Raw genomic sequence first — 23,152 nt, forward strand, 5'->3', positions numbered from 1 at the left:
TATTCTAATATTATTTTGGAAGGACCATATTTAAAACTCGGGATGTGGTTGAAGGCCAACCCTCCATCCAAGGGGGCAGTGCCAGTCTAGAAACACTCTTCCCTTTCAAAATACCAGGAGGTGGTAGATTTTTACCACCCCTTTGATTCCTCTCATTATTTTCTCCTCTGATCTGAGACATTATCTAAGAAGAAGATGCAGAGAAGGGAAGGCTACACTTTCCTTGTCAGCTTTGTTTTGCATTTGTGAATTTGAGCGGCTTTTTATACAGAGTGCCGATACCCACAGGGTGTCCTGGTACAGGGCGCAGCCCTAGCATGTCAGACTCCACAGTGGTGCATCAGCAGATGACTCTCTGTTGGAACTACTATGAGATGCGAAGAGTCACACAACATTGAAGGGTGAGGTGATAGTTGGAAAGCCGCAGATGTTCAAGATCACAGAAACTAAAGAAACAATCCTTGGGCAAAGCGCCCACCTTGTGGTAGATGAATCTCTAACGGTACCTTTCTTTCTCCACTTAGGGGTCCATGTCTTTGGTCTCTGCTCTACTGCACTGGTCACGGACGTCATCCAGTTGGCTACAGGATACCATGCCCCCTTCTTTCTGACTGTCTGCAAACCCAACTACACCATGTTGGGCATTCCATGCGATGCCAATCCATATATCACCCAGGACATCTGCTCCGGCCCTGACCGGCACGCTATCCTCTCGGCCAGGTAGGTACCATCTGCTTGATGTTTGGTGCATGCCAGCGAGCACGCCACAAGTGTGTCACCTACCAGCTAGCGGTCAGTACAGCACTTCTGCACCAGTCTCAGACTGTCCCCCCTTTCCACTCTTTTAGGAAGACATTTCCCTCCCAGCATGCAACGTTGTCTGCGTTTGCAGCAGTCTATGTGTCGGTGAGTTCTTTGTCCAAGTTTTTCGATTCCACCACCATTGGGACATTGAAAAGCTCTTCTTAACTCTCATCTTCCTCTCCTAGATGTACTTTAACTCCATCATCAGCGACACCACCAAGCTGGTCAAGCCCGTCCTCGTCTTCGCCTTCGCCATTGCTGCCGGCATCTGTGGCCTGACGCAGATCACGCAGTATCGAAGCCACCCCATTGATGTCTATGTGGGCTTTCTGATTGGCTCAGGAATTGCTGCTTACCTGGTGAGTTGGCAGAGCCACGCCCAACCTCACTCCCTCATGGGAGGCAGTCCAATCCTTGTAACTCCATAGAGGGGGTCTCGGGCACTGTAGGTTGCACATGAGGTGGTACACGAGATCCAGGCTGGAATTCGTTGGTTCTCAGTCCAATCCTTGCAACTCCGTGAAAGTGGTCTTGTGTACCGAGGTGGTAGTATGGGTGGTGTAAGAGGGTGAGGCTGGCATTAAGTACCACTCAATGGAACTCCCTTCACAGAGACATTCTCTATATGGCTGCATGGAGGTCGTAGGTCGCAAAACATCGTAGTCTATGGACCTGATTCACAAAGCTAAACTACCACATTTTGTGTAAGTTTACGATTGCTATTCACAAAGGTATTTCACTAGTACTATCTTTATGACTGTGAAGTCTCCAGACACAAAAAGATAGGAAAGAAAACATAGCTTCATTAACTTCTCTGAAGTAACCTGTGACACCTTGAGTTTGCTAAAGAACAATGGGTCAAAAAGCTGCTGTATTTACCCTTTCAGATTCAAAGAGACCCTACCAGCTCTCGGGTGGGCATGGGGCTGGCAGTCAAAGATGCAGTTACACCCTGAAGTGCAAGTCGACACATTCTGGCACAAAATGTCTCATGCACAGTGTCAGTAGGTGTCCACACCTGGCCTATTGACTGCTGAGCGCTCTGCCCACCAGAGCACCCGAGCTCCTCGCTCACTCCCAGCTCGATAGTGAAGGCAGGGTTGTTGCATGAGATGATCAAGCTGTGACCATGTTGTAAATTACTTGCAGATCTGCAGAGCTTGTCTATTAAATATGTTTTTGCACCCCCTAGGCTTACCACGCGGTGGGAAACTTCCAGGCACCAACAGAAAAGGAGCAAGTGAACCCTCCTCACAAGGATGCGCTGCGAGCCCTCACGCAGCGTGGCCACGACTCCGTTTACCACCGGAACAAGTCCATGAGCACCGACGAGCTGACCCATCAGCAGCAAATGGAGGGCATGAACCGCCAGGTGCAGCGCGAGAAGAACTCCATGGGGAGCCTGAAGCGGGCAAGTGTCGACGTAGACCTCCTGGTGCCACGCAGCCCGATGGCCAAGGAGAACATGGTGACCTTCAGCAACACCCTGCCCAGGGTGAGCACCCCCTCCATGGACGACCCTGCTCGACGCCACATGACCATCCACGTGCCTGTAGACGCCTCGCGCTCAAAGCAGCTCATCACAGAGTGGAAACAGAAGTCACTGGAAGGCCGCAGCCTGACACTGGGGGAGGAGGTGGCCCTAGCCCAGACACACCGCCGGGCGGCGTCAGAGTCAGCCGGCCTCAGTCTGGATGAAGAAGAGCCCATTCCACCATCTCTGTACCCAACTGTGCAAGCCCGGAATGCTGAACGCAGTGCCATGGGGCCCCGTGTTTTGATCCAGCCCAGGCCTGGGGCCAGCCAACTTGTTCATATTCCGGAGGAAAACCAGGGGCCGGCCAATATTTCCCCCAAGAGCAGCTCTGCTGTGAGGGCCAAATGGATGATGATGGCGGAGAAAGGCTCAGCCTCGCGGCCAGCCAACACACCGCGTCTCATGCAAGTGATCGCCATGTCCAAGCAGCAGGGCCTGGTACCCGTCACCCCCAAGCACTCAGAGACCTCCTCGTCCTCCACGGCAAGCTCAGACTCCTCCTCCCAATACCGCTCGCCCTCCGACAGGGACAGCTCCAGCATCGTCACCATCGATGCCCATGCTCCTCACCACCCCGTGGTGCACCTGTCATCGGGCAACGGGCCGTGGGAGTGGAAGACAGCCCAGAAAAGCGCGGACTCACCCGATGTGTATGAGATGAACGAGATGCGCGGCTTCCGGGCTGGTAAGAGTGCTGGGGTCTCGCCAGGTTCCTCCATCAGCGATATGGACCAGGAAGAACCTCGCTTTGGAGGGGCAACGGTCAACCTTGGTTCTGGAGAACGAGGGGAGGTGGCCCCCGAGAACATGATGAGCACGTCCAGCAGAGAGTCCACCCTGAGAAGGAAGCCCCCCGTCTTGGCTGCCCTGGACAAGGAACTGCATGCGGAGATAGAAGAGAACTTCTACAAGAAGCTGCAGGCCAACCGGAGGTTCAAGGAGTAGAGCCGCCGAGGAGCGCATGCGCTGTAAATACCTTCAGGATGTGGGGTGACCTGTGACCTCAGCCGGAAGCAGGAGAGCCCAGGATCGGGCCAGAGAGCAGGGCGGAACTTCACGGTTTGCACGCGTGGGCCCATCCTGGAGGGGCTTGGGTGATCCTTGGATGTTTGTAGCAACAACGACACTGAACGCTTGTGTAAAACATTCCTGGAGACGTCCACCCACATGCCCCGGCGTCGCCAAGCTCCAGGACTTGTGGGGTCCCTGTTACTGGGGCCTTAAAGGGACAGACACAGACCTGCATGGTGCAGGGACTGGCCAGATTCTTTCTTGGAGCCCCAAAGCCTGTGGGGTGGGAAGACAGGGGCAAGGAGCTGGTGCTGAGGGGTGAGGCTTCTTATGGGGTGCAGGAAGAGGGGGCACACTCTGGTGGAAGCAGACATGGCAGCGTTGTAGGCATCAAACTGAAAATGTGTTTGTCAAAGGTAGATTCCTCTTTAAGGCCGGAAGGAACGGCGGTGAGAGTCAGACCTTACTGGCTCCCGGAAGGAGCGACGGTGAGAGTCAGACTTACTAGCTCTGCCCCAGTGCTACTGGTCTTTAAGTGGTACCCGCCTGCCAAAATGGCACCCTTTCCGGCTTGGGCCAAACCACCTCCGGAGCGAGTCCTACAAACTCAAGTTTACAAGTGTGCCTCTACGGCCTACAAGGCTGTCTCCTTATTGTAAATTAAAAGACTGCAAAATAAAAAAGATGACTTAAAGGGAAAAAAAATGAAAAATGCGGTGAGTCGATAGCTCATGAATGACCTCTGAACTCGAGTGACCTCTCTGATTCTGAGCCCCTCTCTCTTAGCACTGTACTGTCACATGAGCTTTCTTCGGGTCTTAGAACCTCCATGATACACCTGTCCATGGCCAAGCACCCTGCTGCCCAGAACCAAGCACTCTGCTGCCCAGGCCCAATAACCCTGCTGCCCAGGCCCAAACCCCCTGCTGCCCAGGCCCAAACCTCCTGCTGCCCAGACCCAAACCCCCTGCTGCCCAGACCCAAACCCCCTGCTGCCCAGGCCAAAACCCCTGCTGCCCAGGCCCAAACCCCCTGCTGCCTAGGCCCAAACCTCCTGCTGCCCAGGCCCAAACCTCCTGCTGCCCAGACCCAAACCCCCTGCTGCCCAGACCCAAACCCCCTGCTGACCAGGCCCAAATACTCTGCTGCCCAGGCCAAAACCCCTTCTGCACAGGACTAAAAACCCTGTGGTCCACACACAAAAATTGTTCTGGTGATGTGCTAACACTTTGCTGTCCTGACCCCAAGAGTGTGCTGTCCCTGTTCAAACACTGCTCTATCAATCTACACCTGAACGCTGTGCTGTCGATGCCGGCAGCTGTGCCACCAGGGCCAGCCTTTGGCAGGGGTGAGCAGGGCCCAGGCACAGGGCACCAACCTTCAGAGGACGCATGTTTAAAGGTCCTGTAACCGTCAGTGCCTTTCGCACTTGATTGTGATGTTTCACTTTAAACTTTTTTATCCTTTTAGTTGATAGAGCAGTATTTGTATGTGTCAAGTGTGTTTATCGAAGAAGCCATCATAACACATATGCTTGCCTCTACATCCATAGGCTGGGAAGGTGCAGACAGTTCTGTTGGGGTACTGTAAACGAAATACCTGTGTAACATGCCCGAGTCCTCAACACCCTCCCCCCAGCAGACATCAACTGAGTAATCATATGACCTGTAGGTTTATGCCATTAGTATCTGGACCCCTCACCCGCCACCACCACCCAAAACAACCGTACCATAAGTAAAGTGTGTAAATAATGGGGCATGTAAGTCCCCTGAACTTCAGTGAAGAAGAAGGTGAGGAACAGGCCCAAAGGGTCTCGTAGCGCTTCAGTGAGCTAGATATAGCAAACGTTATTTTCTAAGTTACGTTCTAAGCATGCCACGGGCACTGGTGCATTCAAGAATAATGGCTCTTTTGGCTGCTGGGGAAGTAGTAAAATACAGTGGTTTTCATAGTTTAATGGGCCCTGGTGCCACTGCACCTGCTGCGCCAATGGTAGTAATGCTCTGTATTTTCTTCATACTCAATACATGCCAAAGTTGGCATGTCCAGACCCGATGGTTATGGTGTCCAGACCATGCCCCATATCCATCAATCAGGATTTATAACGTGCGGCTAATTACCCGATTTGGTATCCAGGCGCTTGCAGGTCCCGGAGGCTCATGCGAACAGCCAGGTCTTGAGGACCAATCAGAATATCCGGAAGTGAGGTGATGGTCCAGAGGTGCGTGGGGAAACTGTAGTGCCGGTATGGCTCGTCTCTGTGACATCTGTTTACCTCTCTCTTTAATTGCAGTACATACGATTGTGGATTAATGACTGTTGGAAAGTGGGTTATTAGACAAGGCAAATACGCATCTGCCACGGTCCATGAGGCCACTAATGCAGTCTAGGGCTCAGAATAGGTCTCAGAACATGATTCCCATGCTCAACCCTTGGTAGCTTGGCTGCGAGCAGGCATGCTTAACTTCAGAGACAGGTATGTAAAGCATTTAAAAACACCAATTCAGTATATAATTAAGACACAACACACAATAGAAATCCAATGCCAATTTATAAAAATAGGAAATATTTTTACCTTTAAAATGACACCAAAACAAAAAAAAATCCATTGTAGAGGACCAGAGATATGAATTTTTAAAGCTTAAACGCTTTCTAGTGCTTAGAAACCAATAGTGCCACTTCTTGACATTTGGTCGCCTCTGACCGAGACAAAGTACAAGTTTGAGGCTGACCGTGATGGCACCCTGGTCGCACATGCTAAGCGGGAGGCCCCGGTCAAGATTTTACCTTCACACTTTCAAGCTTTTTTGGAGGATTTCTCACCAGATGTCGTGCAGCCTCGTCCAGCAGGACAGATACGGTGAGGGTTCAGCGGATTGCCTCTCTGCAGGGAGTCCTGTCACCAAAGTTCATCAAACTTTCCCAAATTTCTAGAATTTTTTCCTGAAGTTTCTCTTGACCGTCCAAAGTGTCCAAAACACAATCCAAAGGGTCTGGAATCTACAAGATGTTCCTTAAAAGGTTGGGACCACAACTCCCACCTGCACCTGGAAAACACCCTTAAAAGTCCACTGGATACACTCCAGGCAGGCGACTCTTGATAAGGTTGTGATGCAGGTGAGCTCTGTTAAACTGTAGCTTGCAGGGAGCCCACTCTTTATTCCTCTTGAAACAAGGTACATGCAACGGGCTGTAGTTTTAAATCATGCAGCAGGTGCAGTCTGTCAGAATGCAGAGCCTGACGGTGCAAAGCAATCTTTCAGGTTGGCAGTCGTTCTTCTTCTCTAAGTTTCAAGCAGCCGAGCTGAGAGGCTCTGCCCCTCTCAGCTACGTATTCAGTGTTCTCTGGAGTCACACAGGACGGCACTCCTGTCCAATGACGTCCAGGGGCATGACCATTTCATCCAAACTGTGGCACAATGGTCTCCCAGAAAGCATTATTTCTCCTAAATTCAATATGGCCGAAGTCTCAGCAGAGAGGCGAGAGCCGGCTAAACTAAACTCCAGGATGGTTCATCTCCATGGATTCCCTCCCCCTGACACCTGCACATTCCTTCCTTAATATGCCATCTGGCTGGGTTCAGAGGGTAGGGGGTGAATGAAACAGGTTTCTTCTGCCCGTACCCTCCCTCTTTTGAAGGTCATGGTTTACAACCCCTCCCCCTTGCTCTGGCATTCCTGTGTAGCAGAACCCTCTCCTCCCAGAATGGCTCTCTCACCCCAGGGGCCACTTATCACCTCATCAAAGCAGCCTGGCTAATCCACTGAACTCTGACCAATCAGGGCAGATCACTGGATGGCTGAATGTTGGCTCACAGACAAGAAAGTACATTTTAGGATATATTTAGCAATAGCATATTGTTGGATTTATCAATAACATTCTAGTAAGTCTTTGAATGATATGTTCTGTGTTTCCTGGTGGGAGGTATTAATTAGTAACTTCTTGTCATGTTAACCTATGGGGCTGGGGATCTGCAATGTGGAAAATGAATTTCTCCAACATCAGGGCTTATAAAACATCTTTGATAAGGACCCTTCCTATATCTAGAGGACCCCACACCCCTGGAACACCTGGAGGAGACTTTAGGGGTTCTGAATATGTAAACACATTGCAGATCCACACTCCACAGGACTCCGAGCACAAAAGTCTATTTTCTGAAGCACTTTACTACAATGTGGGAAGTGAAATGTGGCATTTCACTAGCCCCATGCATATAGAACCTATTTCATAAGGGTCCTCCTTATAAATACCTGATCCTCACGACACCTAGGGGAGACCCTAGGGGTACCTATTATGGTAAAATATTGTAGTTTATTAATTTGTAAGTGCCCCAAACACCAAAATCGAGTTAAGGCAGCACTATTTACAACTTAAAAGCAGTTCTGCAATACAGGGCTGCTTTTAAACTGACCTCTGGCCTCAGCAGTGCACACATGCAAGTGCAGGAAGGGCTGCTGGACTCTAGACTGCTGTGCACTATTGTATACTAGGGACTTAAAGGTAGTTTAACCCCCCTGCCCTATTATGTACTAGGGCCTTATATGGGGGGTCATGCCAATCATATGGGTGCCCAAACCCATAGTGTATCCTCGTGTATGTAGGTGTTTTCACTGTATTCCAAATGTCTTTTCAGCATAGCACTGGCCCAGGGACAGTCCGAGTTAGTTACCACCAGTACCAGTCAGCAAAAAAATGGGGGTGGATGATTTGCAACAACGACCCTCAAAATCACATACTCTGGAAGTCTGGAATATATCCACACTGGACATAGCCCACCGCATCGAGCCAGTGTCATTTTAAGGATTTAGGGGGCCCCAGACAAGAAATATTTTGGGGGTCCCTGTTTGGAACAATTTGGAATCTTATTACCCAATTTTTGCTAATTGGAGCCCTATGTTGCTCAAAAATGCTGAATAAAATTTTAACAGTTAAGAAACAAAAATGCACAGAAGTGAGTTAGGGAGAAACCTTACTTTCCTGGGGGGGCCCTTAGAAGGTGGGGGCCCTGGGCGATTGCCTACTTTGCCATCCAGACAGTTTGTAATTTGGGGCATTGCCCTAGATATGGCTCAGAGTGCCATGGAGAGAGAGGGGCTGGGGTGAGTAGAGGGGCAGAGTCTTCAGGCACGTGCCATCAGATGCAGTGGACGTGTGTGAAATAACTTGGGCCCTGGCACAATTTTTTTTTTTACAAGTTAAACACGGGATTATAGATGTGTGCCCTGTGAATACATGATTGTTCACTAGTCCAGCATTGCACAGTGGGCGTGTGTGCGTGCGTGCGTGTCCCGCCGGAGGGCCGTGCGTGCTCATCACAGGCCTGGTGGTAACGGGATCCTCCCTGGAGACCTCCATTTCATCAGATAGACAGGAGCGCCGAGTACATTTGACTCTCACTCTCACTGCTGCGGCTCCTGCTCGTTGAAGGGAGTAAAGGCACCCATCCGATTAAACTGAGACCCCCCACGCCCCCTCCGTGGAAGACCCGTGATATTCCTCACTCGTCGCCCCGTGCCCATGCCTTCCGGCTTCTAGGCGCCTCTCCCCCTCGCTGCACACTTGATTGCATCATCGCACTTCCGGCAACACGCATTCCACGTGTGTGTAGGGCAGCGCGTCTTAAGATGTTCACTTCAGGGAGCCGCCTCTAATCCTTCCTTGAGTCCGAGGACCCCACAGAATCACTGGGGCCACCACTGGAAGCCGAAGGGGGGGGGGGGGGAATTTGAACCACAAAAAATACAGAAACAAACATTCATGGAACAAATATACAAGGGAAGAAATATTCAGAAACAAATATAAAAAAAAAAACATATTAATTTTAAAGGGAAGGTTGGAGCTTTTCTAAACTCAGTTTAGGTCACTCGGTGTCCACGCTGTATTGTGTTTCATTCACTTGCTCTGCCCCGGTGCCCCCATGAATTAATGTGAGGTCCCTAGCACAGAGCGGGGTGCCGGGGTCCCTAGCACAGGGCGGGGTGCCGGGGTCCCTAGCACAAAGCAGGGTGCCAGGGTCCCTAGCATAGAGAGGAGTGCCAGGGTCCCTAGCACAGAGCGGGGTGCCAGGGTCCCTAGCACAGAGCGGGGTGCCAGGGTCCCTAGCACAGAGCGGGGTGCCAGGGTCCCTAGCACAGGGATGTATGACGTTACAACGCACACTTTTACAACGCATGCACTTACAACGCATTTTTTACAACGCATAATCCATTACAACGCATGACATTACAACGCATGACACTACAACGCATTTTTAAAAACTACCTTTACAACGCATTTCTATTACAACGCATAATACCTTTACAACGCATACCATTACAACGCATAATATTAAATTGCATTTAAGGTAAGTATTAGATAGTATAGGGGTAAAAGTTACTTTTCTAACTCCAGGGGGTGCAACAGTAGGGTAAGTGTTGGATAGTATAGGGGTAAAAATTACTATTCTAACTCCAGGGGGTGCAACAGTAGGGTAAGTGTTGGATAGTATAGGGGTAAAAATGACTATTCTAACTCCAGGGGGTGCAACAGTGGGGTAAGTGTTGGATAGTATAGGGGTAAAAATTACTATTCTAACTCGAGGGGGTGCATCAGTAGGGTAAGTGTTGGATAGTATAGGGGTAAAAATTACTATTCTAACTCCAGGGGGTGCAACAGTAGGGTAAGTGTTGGATAGTATAGGGGTAAAAATTACTATTCTAACTCCAGGGGGTGCAACAGTAGGGTAAGTGTTGGATAGTATAGGGGTAAAAATTACTATTCTAACTCCAGGGGGTGCAACAGTAGGGTAAGTGTTGGATAGTATAGGGGTAAAAATTACTATTCTAACTCCAGGGGGTGCAACAGTAGGGTAAGTGTTGGATAGTATAGGGGTAAAAATTACTATTCTAACTCCAGGGGGTGCAACAGTAGGGTAAGTGTTGGATAGAATAGGGGTAAAAATTACTATTCTAACTCCAGGGGGTGCAACAGTAGGGTAAGTGTTGGATAGTATAGGGGTAAAAATTACTATTCTAACTCCAGGGGGTGCAACAGTAGGGTAAGTGTTGGATAGTGTAGTGTAATATTATGCGTTGTAATGGTATGCGTTGTAATGGTAGTATGCGTTGTAATGGAATGCGTTGTAAAGGTAGTTTTAAAAAATGTGTTGTAGTGTCATGCGTTGTAATGTCATGCGTTGTAATGGATTATGCGTTGTAAAAAATGCGTTGTAAAGGTAGTGCGTTGTAAAAGCTGCGTTGTAAAGGTTGTTCCCCCTAGCACAGAGCTGAGTGCCAGGGTCCCTAGCACAGAGCGGGGTGCCAGGGTCCCTAGCACAGAGCAGGGTGCCAGGGTCCCTAGCACAGAGCGGGGTGCCAGGGTCCCTAGCACAGAGCGGGGTGCCGAGGTACCTAACACAGAGCAGGGTCCTTAGCACAGAGTGGGGTCCCTAGCACAGAGCGGGGTCCCAGGGCCCCTGGCAAAGAGCAGGGTCCCAGGGTTCCTAGCACAGTGCTGGGTCCCAGGGTCCGTAGCACAGAGCGGGGTCCAAAAGTTCCTAGCAGAGAGCTGGGTCCTAGGGTCCCTAGCACAGAGCGGGGTCCCAGGGTCCCTAGCACAGAGCGGGGTTCCAGGGTGCCTACACAGAGCGGGGTCCCAGGGTCCCTAGCTCAGTGCGGGGTCCCTAGCACAGAGCGGGGCCCGAGGGTCCCTAGCACAGAGCGGAGTCCCAGGGTCCCTAGTACAGAGCAGGGTCCCAGGGTCCCTAGCACAGGGGGGTTCCTAGCACAGAGCAGGGTCCCTAGCACAGGGAGGTTCCCAGGGTCCCTAGCACTGAGCGGGGTCCCGGGGTCCCTAACACAGAGCTGGGTCCTAGGGCCCGTAGCACAGAGCGGGTTCCCGGGGTCCCTAGCACAGAGCTGGGTCCCGGGGTCCCTAGCACAGAGCGATGTCCCTAGCACAGAGCGGGGTCCCATGGTCCCTAGCACAGAGCGGGGTCCCGGGGTCCCTAGCACAGAGCGATGTCCCTAGCACAGAGTGGGGTCCCATGGTCCCTAGCACAGAGCGGAGTCCCAGGGTCCCTAGCACAGAGCGGAGTCCCAGGGTCCCTAGCACAGAGCAGGGTCCTCAGGGTCCCTAGCACAGAGAGGGATCCCACGGTCCCTGGCACAGAGCTGGGTTCCAGGGCCCCTAGCGCAGAGCCGGGTCCTTAGCACAAAGCAGGGTCCCTAGCACAGAGCAGGGTCCCTAGCACAGGGGGGTTCCCAGGGTCCCTAGCACAGGGGGGTTCCCAGGGTCCCTAGCACAGAGCAGGGTCCCTAGCACAGGGAGGTTCCCAGGGTCCCTAGCACTGAGCGGGGTCCTAGGGTCCCTAGCACAGAGCGGGGCCCCAGGGTCCCTAGCACAGAGCGGAGTCCCAGGGTCCCTAGCACAGAGCAGGGTCCCTAGCACAGGGGGGTTCCCAGGGTCCCTAGCACAGGGCAGGGTCCCCGGGTCCCTAGCACAGGGGGGTTCCCAGGGTCCCTAGCACAGGGGGGTTCCCAGGGTCCCTAGCACCGAGCGGGGTCCCAGGGTCCCTAACACAGAGCGGGGTCCCAGGGCCCATAGCACAGAGCGGGTTCCCCGGGTCCCTAGCACAGATCTGGGTCCCCGGGTCCCTAGCACAGAGCGATGTCCCTAGCACAGAGCGGGGTCCCAGGGTCACTAGCACAGAGCAGGGTCCCAGGGTCCCTAGCACGGGGGGGATCCCAGGGTCCCTAGCACAGGGGGGGTTACCAGGGTCCCTAGCACAGGGGCGTTCCCAGGGTCCCTAGCGCAGGGAGGTTCCCAGGGTCCCTAGCACTGAGCGGGGTCCCAGGGTTACTAGCACAGTGCGGGGTCCCAGGGCCCGTAGCACAGAGCGGGTCCCTAGCACAGAGCTGGGTCCCGGGGTCCCTAGCACAGAGCGATGTCCCTAGCACAGAGCGGGATCCCAGGGCCCCTAGCACAGAGCGGGGTCCCCAGGTCCCTAGCACAGAGCGGGCCCCAGGGTACCTAGGGCAGAGTTGGGCCCTATGACCCCATCACAGAGCTGCATCTTAGCACAGAGAAGGGGCCCCTAGGCTGGCGTTGGTAGATGGCTCCATCTCTGCTCACTCTGTGTTTACTGCCTCAGAAGAGGGGGGTGCTGGGAGGTGGGGGCACAGACATCGAGTGCTGTAAATGCACCCCCACCCCCAAACCAAGCAGAAAGAGAATAAAAGTATAAATCGAGCTCTGGCAGCTCATTAAAATGATTAATAGTGCCCTCATGGGCTGCTGATGTTTCTGGCCCAGCTGTTACCATGGCAACGCAGGAGGTCCCTTACAGAGGAGCGAGGAGCAGACAGCGTCGCTGCAGCATCTCACGCACCGCACTGGGGGGAGGGGAGGGGATGGGATACTAAAGGGGGGAGGATGAATAGAAGTGACAAAAAACACTGAACTACCAGGCGGCGCTGCCCTGGGGGCGAGGGGTCACTCTAGTGAATGCTGTGCTCAAATGGTGCGTGTGCGAGTGTGTGTGAGGTATTTTGAGGAGTACTCGAGGGTTTGGGGTCCTCATGTACATGTGCCGCCCTTGGAAGGGGGCAATGAAGGAGCAGAGTGTAGGAGAGTAGGATCTGCTTCACATGGGTACCCTCACTTTTTGCTGGTGTTTCACTGTTTTTCGACCTTAGTCTGGCTGTGGCCCTGCTAATCAAGCCCACAGCCTAGCTGCTTCCTCTCTAAAATGGTATGCATATACATTAGGTACATATCTAATTGGATTCTGCCTTATAAGCCCCTAGTATATGGTACACTATGTACCTAGGGCATAGGTACCTCAGAGGCCTACCAGGGGCTGAAGCATGTATTATGCCACCCCTGGGAAGCACTCCAATATGGCACCACAGGTCTGCTACTGCAGCCTGGGTAAGGGTGTGCTTGCACCCCTTACAGTGGTATAGGCTACCTATATCCACACACATATACAGACACATATAAACTTATAAGCCACTCCTATGGCAGGCCTTGACAATCCTGAAGGCAGATTGCTTGGTTTTGTGTGAGAGGGTGCCCAAGCATGAGCTGAGCCCCTCTGCAGCTTTCGGAAATATTTATTTATAGCTGTTCTGTGATACAGCCATACCATGTACTCTTAAGTGCATTATAACCTCAGGGTAAATGCTAACTTTGGAATGGCTGCATCAAAACATGTTGTGTTTGGTGTCAAAGGCTTTGGAATACTACCCCCCCCCCGCCAGTTCTGGCGGCGGGGTTAGCATTCCACCCTTCTAGAGGGAAAGACGTGTCCACACTGGTCAAACCCGGTGGGACTTTCCTGAGCCCTGGCATCACAAAATGGATGCCTCTGCCACAGACACAGGTCTGACCTCCTGCTGCTGACCGAAACTCCGGCAGGGCAGGCCTGGACAATAGGTTTCCTGTCGAAGGGAGGTGTAACCACCTCCCCAGAAAGGCAGCTGTGTATTGGGGCTGGGCGGGAGCACTCTCTGGTGCTTTGAAGTCCTACACTGGGGGCACGTGTGCTGTCCCTGTGCATAGCCCAGTTTAAACCGGTTGCAGGGGCTACCTGCCCCTGCTCTGGCGTGAAACTGGACAAAGGCAATTGGTGTAACCACCCCTCTTTCCAAGCCCACCCATAGGTGGGGCATTAGAGTTAGCCCATCCCCTAAACTTAGTATAAGTATAGGAATCCAGTCCCTAGGACTTTAGATTACCCTAGACGAAACTCTGCAACAGATATCCTGGACCTTCGATGTTCTATCCTGACTAAAAGACTGAAGAAATCTCCCTTGGGATCAAGGAGTGACTCCCCTGCTTGGCAGGCACCAAAGAAGCAACTGACCGGTCTGTATCGCTGAAGCTCCCGCCGGACGCCGAAGTATTTGCATCACCAGAGGCGGATTTCCAGACTTCCCCGAAGCTACCCTGAGTCCACAGCAAAGCTGAGGCCCGTGGCTATCGTGGGTGACGTGGAACCGTGACCCCTGGACACCGTGCACTTTTGCAGCAAAACTATCTTCCTGGTCCTCCTCAAATTTGTGCTTTGGGCTCCGAGTAGCCCCAGCCTTGGCCACCTCCTGTACCGAAGATTGTTGGCCTTCACTCCACGAGTGACCCATGGGCCAGTTTCAAGTGTGACCGCTCGAGGCTCCTTCGCAATCACTAGCCCGTTGGCTAGCAGGTCCCCACAAAGGCAACTCCTGTTCTACTTGGACTTTCCTGGTTGCTCCAGACATGCTCTGACTTACCCTCGCTGGGTGAGTCCCTCAGACCTTGCTGGTCTGCACCGCAGTCTTTTCTCTGAATTCCAGTGACTTGCTGTTGCTAAGGCTTGTTGGGTCCATTCTGGTTGCCGACACCGCAGCACTCGACAGACTTTGTGGGACAGCTTGAATCCAGCTCATGGACTATGTCGACGCCTCCTGGACCTCGTGGCTGAACAGTCAAGACACCCATCAACTCACCTGAAGCACCCAACATCTGTGGGCATTGGTCCATCTTGCCCTTGGTCACTGGCTAGTGACCCAGACTCTGTCCCCTCTGCTTTCAGGTTCCTTCCATCCTAGATCCAGGCTTGGATCTCTACGGCCACTTCTCTTCTTCACGGCAGCAGCAGTTCTTTGCAGGCTTCCATTGAAATCGACGACGCAACCCGACACCAAAAGGCACCTATGCACCCGGCTTCCCTGGGTGAGGTAACTCGAGTACTCCGGTGCTCCTGTGGGTGCTAGCCCTAGATCTTCTTAAGTCCAAAAGGGTTTGGTTCTGACTCGATTCTAAGTGTCCCTAATCTTTAAATTTCCAACCGCGACATTGCCCATAGAAGCTAACAGGAACCCGCGGTTGTGTTTACACACTGCATACAGTCCCCGTGGGTCCTCTGTGTCACTACCTTGGGTGGTTCCTTGGGGTCCCAGCTATTCTACAGGCTCTAGGCCTAGTGTCTATCCCAGTCGTGGTTCTTATACCACTTTTTTGGTGTATGGTTTGGTACGCCCCTAGGGCCCAAACGTGTATTTGTGCTATTACTGATACTTGCTAACTTGTAAACAAAGTACTTCGAACTCCAGTCTCATAAAGAGACTAGAGGGGTGTGTTCTATCTTAAATACATATATTTTTAATATATACCTGGTGTGGTTGTCCGTTCATTTGATCATTCAAGAGATTATAGACTGGTAAAACAAGCTGCTTTACATTCCTTCAAGACCTAGCCTGGAGGCTGCTCTCCACAGCTACCACTAGGATAGCTTTCAATAAAGGATGTCTTTAACCTATCACCATAAGGGGTTGTTTGGACTGATACAAGGTGCCCACTAGAACTAGTGGACAGCATATATCAGGCCACCTTCTCACACAGAGGGCCCTGTGAGTGGCTGTCACCTGTGCCCCCCACATGTCCTGAGGAAGCCCCCCACTCTCGGCACAGGTCATGGCACACAGGTGAATGTCTGTCTGGTTCTGATTCTCACCTGCATTGGACCAGGAAAGCCCCCCCCCCCGGGGTGCTAGTGTCAAGCACCGCTCCCGCTTTTGTTACAGTGCCGCAAAAGCGGCCCCCAGTAGCAAAACCAATCCCCGCTAGTCAAAAACTGGCCCCCACCCTTCTGAGCCACGGGGAAAATGCCCGGTGCCCACTACGGCTAGTCCGGCCCTGCCCCAGGGGCTTCCACTCCCGGGGCAGTTTACCGTCGCCCCCGGGTCTCCTGGCGCCACCACTGCTTTGCAACATCTTTGGTCCTGAGCTGACGGCATCAGGCATCCGGCAAAACTCCATTTGCATCGGCCTAACCTCGTGTCATTTCTGCCATTTTACAGAACGACTATTATGCAAAGTGCCAGAGATTACACCATTTGTCACGTCGCATAATTGAGATTTCGGGAAAAAATCCTATCACGCGCAGAGGGAGGATGTAAATGAACTGAGCGGCTCTTGGGCATTGTGTGTCTTTTTCCACTATTAGTGGGAAATGCGCCCTCACGTCAAAAATAGATGGAGGAATGCATTTTGTATTAAAAGTAGTGTAAAATGTCGAAGATAGCATTTCATGTGAGGCAGAATAATTTGTGTCATGTTTTGGGGATTTTGTGCAATTTTCACAAGGAAACGATGAACAAGTTACTTACCTTCGGTAACGCTCCTTCTGGAAGACCCTCTCACTGCAGGTCCCCACCTGGTGAACACCCCCAGGCGCCAGACTGGGTCTGGAGATTCTCAGCACTGCTCCAGCGCGCCAGCAGGTGGCGTCGTGCGGCTCTGCATCGACTTCATCCTGCCCCGGTAATGACATCCGACCCACATATATGCACCACGCCAGTGCATTGATGTCCGTTTCTTTCTTGACTCTCTACGGCATCGGACGTGAAGCTTAATTGATCAGATGTGACGTGTGCAGATTCTTAGATTGGGACTTCTTTAGATGGTCAAGAAAGCACTCCACAGGACGGGGAGGTGTGAAGGCGGTGAGGAACTTGCAGGTCCTGGGGATTTGGAGTGGCTCAAATCAAATAGTCCTGCAGGACCGAACAGGCAAAGTGCCCGTCTCGACAGACCTAACTATCAAGGTGGAAGTGCTTTATCAATGCGTGAACTAACTCATACAAAGATAGTTTGGTTTCTCGGTAGAAACTGCATTAAATTTTGCTCATGGCATGACAGATGTCCGGGAACAGGTACTCCGCTTGCCAATGTTGTGGTAGCGGCCTTAACTCTGGTGAAATGAGTCCTCAGACCTTCCGGAAGCTGCTTCTTGGTAACACTCTCATGGCCCAATTTGGAGGAACTAGAAAAACCTGCACCCAGTCATTCCTGTTTTTCACAACTTGAGGCAGGAGAGAAAGAGGCGGGAAGGCATCCAGGGGTCCATGTTAGGCAGAATGCGTCTCTAAGAGAGAGACTTTCTTGGGACCTTCATCACTCAAAAGTGTTGACATTGCACGTTCTCAGCAGTGGCGAAGATATGGAGCCAGGTTCTCCCCATTGCTGGCTGGTGCCCCACGCCACCTCTGGATGTAACTGCTTATTCGTGATGCGCTTGGCGTTGGCGGATTAATTCAGGTGGTTCACGACCAGAGAAATTACCTGATGGCTCAGCCAGTTCCAGAGGCCCAGAGCGTACTGGCACGGGACCCAAGACCCCACCCAACCCTGCCTGTTGCAATAATAAATGGTGGTCGTGTTGTCCGTGAGAACCTGAACCAGCCTTCCCTTGATGTTCGGAGGGAAGGCCTTCAACAGACGTCAAACAGATTGATGTGAAGGCGGGTCTCCAATGGAGACCAGAGTGCTTTAATATCCACCTCTCCCAGATAGCCAACCAAGCAGCGACGTATCCACCGCTCCTGCCAGCTCTGGCCGGGGAAGGTTGATGGGTCTGCCAACGGTCCAATTGTAGTCGAGCAGCATATACAGCAGCTCTTTTGCAGTCTCCTTCGAAACCTGGATTTAATCTGACGGTGGTCCCATTGACACTTCAGGTCCCACTACATCTGGGGTCTGGCAAGAAACCAGAAAGTCTCTTAGCCTCTCTTCTTGAGACACAGGACCGAGGCTGAAACATGGGGATCATAGTCCGAATGTCCCAGATTGGAGGAAAGTCTCGAAACTGCACTGTATCCAGAACCCTCTCTGTTGCCTCCAGGGTTCTGGGTTCCCGTTCGCCCGAAGGGCACTCAGTAGTAGTGGGATTCTGCCTCGTATGTAGCTTTAAATACCCGCAGTCAAGAATGCGCTCAGCCTTTGTCTTACCTTTTCTGAAGACAGAGTTCTCACAAGCCCTTTCCGCGGCTGCTGTGCACATAGCATCCCTCTTGTACACTCGAAAGTGCCGCGGAGTAATGGCAAATTTATGCAAAAGTTTGTTGGTTTCTGGTGTGGAGCACTCTCAGCAGTGTATCCGCCAGGCAGCTCCTTTGAGCCTGGACAAATATTACATTATGCCAGCATAATTCTTATAGTCTTAGAAATTTCACATTATGCTGTTTACGGAAAATTCCCAACATTATGCCTTTGTGCCACATAGCTAATGGTATCACAATTCGCTGCAAAGTTGTAGCGCGAGAGCAACACACATAACCAGAACACGAGTGGCTGTTGTTCATAGCAATTGTGGTTTTCACGCTATTTTTTTAGCGCGTAACGCAGCCTTGCGTCAAAAAGTTGACACAAGGATAACGTTTGTACTAAAAATGAAGCGCTACATGCCAGATTTTAATTTTGTATTCTTCCATTTAATCTCATCTCATTTTCCCAAAATTGTGTGTACTTATGCAAAAGCAAATTACAGGAATTTCACGCACTCCTAATCTTCAGTGTTCGCTGCACCGGGCCCTGGGGAGATGAGGTCGAGGATTCAGCCGTGATGGCCTCGATGGTATGGGTCCTCCGTAGCAGGTGCAGGTCGCGAGCGGTGTGATTGTTTGTTCTGAAGGACGGAGGTCCTGACTCGACTGAAGGTAGGTGCAGTACCAGGGGGTCCTCACACAGCTGTTTGGGGCCTATGCAGTCCTTACTGGGTCTTCAGCAATGGCAGTCTCACTCCCTGGTTGGGTCTACCTTTACAGCTGATGCAGTCCAAGCTGGGCCTTCTGTAGTCACACATCTGCAGTCCAAGCTAGGCCTGCTCTAATTACACATCTGCAGTCCAAGCTGGGCCTGCTCTAGTTACACATCTGCAGTCCAAGCTGGGCCTTCTCTAGTTACACATCTGCAGTCCAAGCTGGGCCTGCTCTAGTTACACATCTGCAGTCCAAGCTGGGCCTTCTGTAGTTACACATCTGCAGTCCAAGCTGGGCCTTCTGTAGTTACACATCTGCAGTTCAAGCTGGGCCTTCTGCAGTTACACATCTGCAGTCCAAGCTGGGCCTGCTCTAGTTACACATCTGCAGTCCAAGCTGGGACTTCTGTAGTTACACATCTGCAGTCCAAGCTGGGCTTGCTCTAGTTACACATCTGCAGTCCAAGCTGGGCCTTCTGTAGTCACACATCTGCAGTCCAAGCTGGGCCTTCTGTAGTTACACATCTGCAGTCCAAGCTGGGCCTTCTGTAGTTACACATCTGCAGTCCAAGCTGGGCCTTCTGTAGTCACACATCTGCAGTGCAAGCTGGGCCTTCTGTAGTTACATATCTGCAGTCCCAACTTTGCCTTATGCAGTTACACATCTGCAGTCCAAGCTGGGCCTTCTGTATTCACACATCTGCAGTCCAAGCTGGGCCTTCTGTAGTCACACATCTGCAGTCCAAGATGGGCCTTCTGTAGTTACACATCTGCAGTCCAAGCTGGGCCTTCTGTAGTCACACATCTGCAGTCCAAGCTGGGCCTTCTGTAGTTACATATCCGCAGTCCCAACTTTGCCTTATGCAGTTACACATCTGCAGTCCAAGCTGGGCCTTCTGTAGTCACACATTTGCAGTCCAAGCTGGGCCTTCAGTAGTTACATATCTGCAGTCCCAACTTTGCCTTATGCAGTTACACATCTGCAGTCCAAGCTGGGCCTTCTGTAGTCACACATCTGCAGTCCAAGCTGGGCCTGCTCTAGTTACACATCTGCAGTCCAAGCTGGGCCTTCTGTAGTTACACATCTGCAGTCCCAGCTTTGCCTTCTGTGGTCACAAAATTACAGTGTTGTGGTCCCTGCAAGGACTGGGAGTGAGAGTCTGGAGGGGGACGCCAAATCACTCTTCTGCAGTCTGCTACTTCCTGGGACACCCCGCACCCACCATGGACCTGCTCAAGCTCTCTCTGTCCTGGACAGACCCTCCTCCTGCAGAGCCAGCCAAGCTCTCTCTGTCCCTTTCCTCTTTCAGCAGGCAGAGACTCCAGGGCAGGTTGATAGCTCGAACGACAGGAACACCAGTGTTTAGGAGATGCCCCCTCGCCTCTGGGAGACTGGCTACCAGGCAGGAGCCAGCACTGAGGAAACAGAAGACCCTTGAGAGCTCTGGTCAGTTTTCAGCTCTTCTAGCAAGGGGTGGACTCACATGATGTCCCCTCACGTCTGGGAGACCGGCTGCCAGGCAGGCGTCAGCCTTGGTTGCTTAGGAGTCAATTGCTTACTCTGAAGAGAACTTCGGGGCATATTATCAAGCCAGGCGATAAAATTATCGCCGCTTTAGTGGCAGAAAACTGCCGCTAAAACGGCGATAATGGGCTTGATAATATGCTCTATGGAATTCCAATTGAAGCCTTTACATCTAACATGGGCTTCAATTGGAATTCCATAGAGCATATTATCAAGCCCATTATCGCCGTTTTAGCGGCAGTTTTCTGCCGCTAAAGTGGCGATAATTGTATCGCCTGGCTTGATAATATGCCCCTTCTTTCCTTGGTCACAGAGGACTTGGAACTGGAGCAGAGTGGGGTGGTTTGGGTCCCACAATAATAAACAACCTCTAAACAGGGGAGATGACTCCACTGTCTCAAACTGCAGACCAGTTTCGGGGTGGTTCTTCTTTCAAATGCCCATTCCAGGCTCTCCTCCAGTCGCAGCCTTTGTGAAGAGTTAACCTTCTCACCACCGGTATCATCGTGGTTGCCTCGGTTCTAGAGCACCAACAACAAAAGCACAAAGAGGTGTGAGGTTGCTGCACCTGGCTGCCATCAGCCCAACTGAAGGAGTACTCAGAGAAAGATGAAAGGGCGGACCTCACCCAGAGACGTCGTCATCTTTCACGGCAGAGCCTGCCGGCCCTCGCCTAGCCACCTCCAGGAATACTAACCAGCAGCTCCTGTGAAATGCATCCAGGCATGCTGCTGGGAGATACCAGGTAGCCATGGAGGGGTGGGTCGGGTTCCACAGGTAAGGGTTGCTTGGAGGCGTCCAGACGGCCACTCACCAGACCAGAGACATGCTTCTCCGCGTCAGCCGGGAGGCTTTTCGCAGCCATGCTTGACAATTTCCATTATGCTTGATTCACAATCCAAGGAGGCAATTGACATTAGCAATCGGCAAGGCTAACCTAACTGAAGCAAAAAATGTATAGCCCAGATCCATGTTGTCTGGACTCGAGGTCCGGAGACGCAGGGGAAAGGCATTAGGGTTTAGCTGCGGAGATGAAGCTTCAACCTGCAAGCTCTCCCGTGAAGGATGCATCGAGAAGAACTTGGGGGCATATCAGCAAGCAGGCGATAAAAAATTATCCCCGCTTTTGCGTCAGTTTTTGAACGAAAAGCAGCGATAATTTTATCACCTGATCAGCAAGGTCACGCTATCGCGTGAAACCATGCCTGATCGCCATTTCCCTTAACGCCCATCTTTGCATCTCTAATGAGATGCAACGTGGGGGTTCCTCCCCAGGATAACGGGAGAAATGTCACTAAGCGACATTTCTCCTATTATCAAGCCTCACGCAAAGCAGCATAGCGACAAGAAAAGCAGCGATAACCTCTGTTATCGCTACTTTCCTTACACCTGCTTTGAAACTGACTTAGCCATGATATCCTATGTAAGGTGGATATCATGGCTAAGTATGTGAGGCCCTATCAGCAAGCTATCACCAAAAGTTGTGTGATTATCGCTGGATTTCCAGCGATAATCGCACATTTGGCAGCTTGCGCTCTGAATTTTATCGCTTTGGGGATAAGCGTTGCTAATAGCACGCTATCTCCGCGATAAAATTCAGAGTTGGCCGGCAATAATTATCCTCACGCTAAGAGCGCTAAGCGATAATTATAGCCGGCCCTTGCTGATATGCCCCCTTGGGAACGTAGCCTGTGGCGCCAAACAATCTGTCTCAAATTCCAGGCACGAAGCCAGGATCAGCACCAAGCTTGCCGCACTGCATTGACAAAGGGGTTCCGGGAGCGCTGAAGACAGCTGCATGCCTTGCGCCAGGATGCTGGAGTGAGGCTCCGGGATGCTGTGCACCATGAGTAAAAAACACTTGCCACGCGGATGAGCCACCAAGGCGAGACCTGTCATCCTAACAAATGCTTGTCATTAGGTCGAGCCTACAAGACACCATGGGGCATATTTACAACAAAAGTGGCGGAGCGTGGGTGAGCTTCAAAATAGCTAACGCTGCACTCCGGCACTTTAGAAATTCAGGGATGCACCGTATTCACGATAATACGGTGCTCCCCTGCATTTCTCCCTGCACTGGCGGTAAATTGAGCTGCTTAGGGCCAGTGCAGGCACACTTGCACCATTGTGCAAGGGTGCCTGCGTTGAGGGAATGATTGTTAATGTGCAGGAAGGGTCAGCTTCCTGCACACAAACAATCATTCATGGTAATGTGTTGTTTCTATGTGTGCCGCACAATGCAGCACAATGCCGCACGCATAGAAACAGCAACAACAAGGAGAAATTAAACATTTCTCCTCTTTTCACCATGTTACGACCAGGTTTTCCCTGGTCTTAATTTTGGCTCTGCCTCCTATTTCCGCCACCCTTGTAAATATGGGGCAGTGTCAAAAACAATGGGTGTTGCGGTGGAACGCCCACTGCAACACCCATTGCCCACCCCTTTCACTCTAAGCATAGCGTGAAAGGGGGCCTTATTTACAAGGCAGAGTTAAGCCACGTTAAATGCCTTAATGCTGCCTTCTAAATAAGGCAAAGCCCCTATCGCCACAGAAACGTCTTTAAAAGTGACGTTCCTGTGGCGATAGCGGCTTGTACATATGCCCCCACATGTGCTGTCAGTTGTGAGGCATATGAACAATTGTTACTTACCTGTAAACAGGTGGTTCTCCAGTATTGGTGTCTTTCATAGATTCACATGCTTGAATATTCCCCGTCGTCGGAGTGGGAGTCCCACGGTAAATAATATAGCAATATATACAGCCATAATATATA

General features: G+C 51.6%; 1 protein-coding gene across 1 annotated transcript in view; it reads left to right on the forward strand.

The window, feature by feature from the left end:
* The window catches only part of PLPPR3 (phospholipid phosphatase related 3), a 29,388-nt gene extending 25,098 nt beyond the window's left edge, over positions 1-4,290 (forward strand). Inside the window, exons 5-8 of the mRNA XM_085638023.1 lie at positions 525-720; positions 849-906; positions 990-1,163; positions 1,997-4,290. Coding sequence (XP_085494149.1) covers positions 525-720; positions 849-906; positions 990-1,163; positions 1,997-3,286 — 1,718 coding nt within the window. The 3' untranslated portion in view covers positions 3,287-4,290. The remainder of the gene's footprint in view (positions 1-524; positions 721-848; positions 907-989; positions 1,164-1,996) is intronic.
* The last annotated feature ends 18,862 nt before the right edge of the window (positions 4,291-23,152 follow it).

The sequence above is a fragment of the Triturus cristatus genome, chromosome 12, assembly GCF_964204655.1.
Source record: "Triturus cristatus chromosome 12, aTriCri1.1, whole genome shotgun sequence".
NCBI classification, from domain to species: Eukaryota; Metazoa; Chordata; class Amphibia; order Caudata; family Salamandridae; genus Triturus; species Triturus cristatus.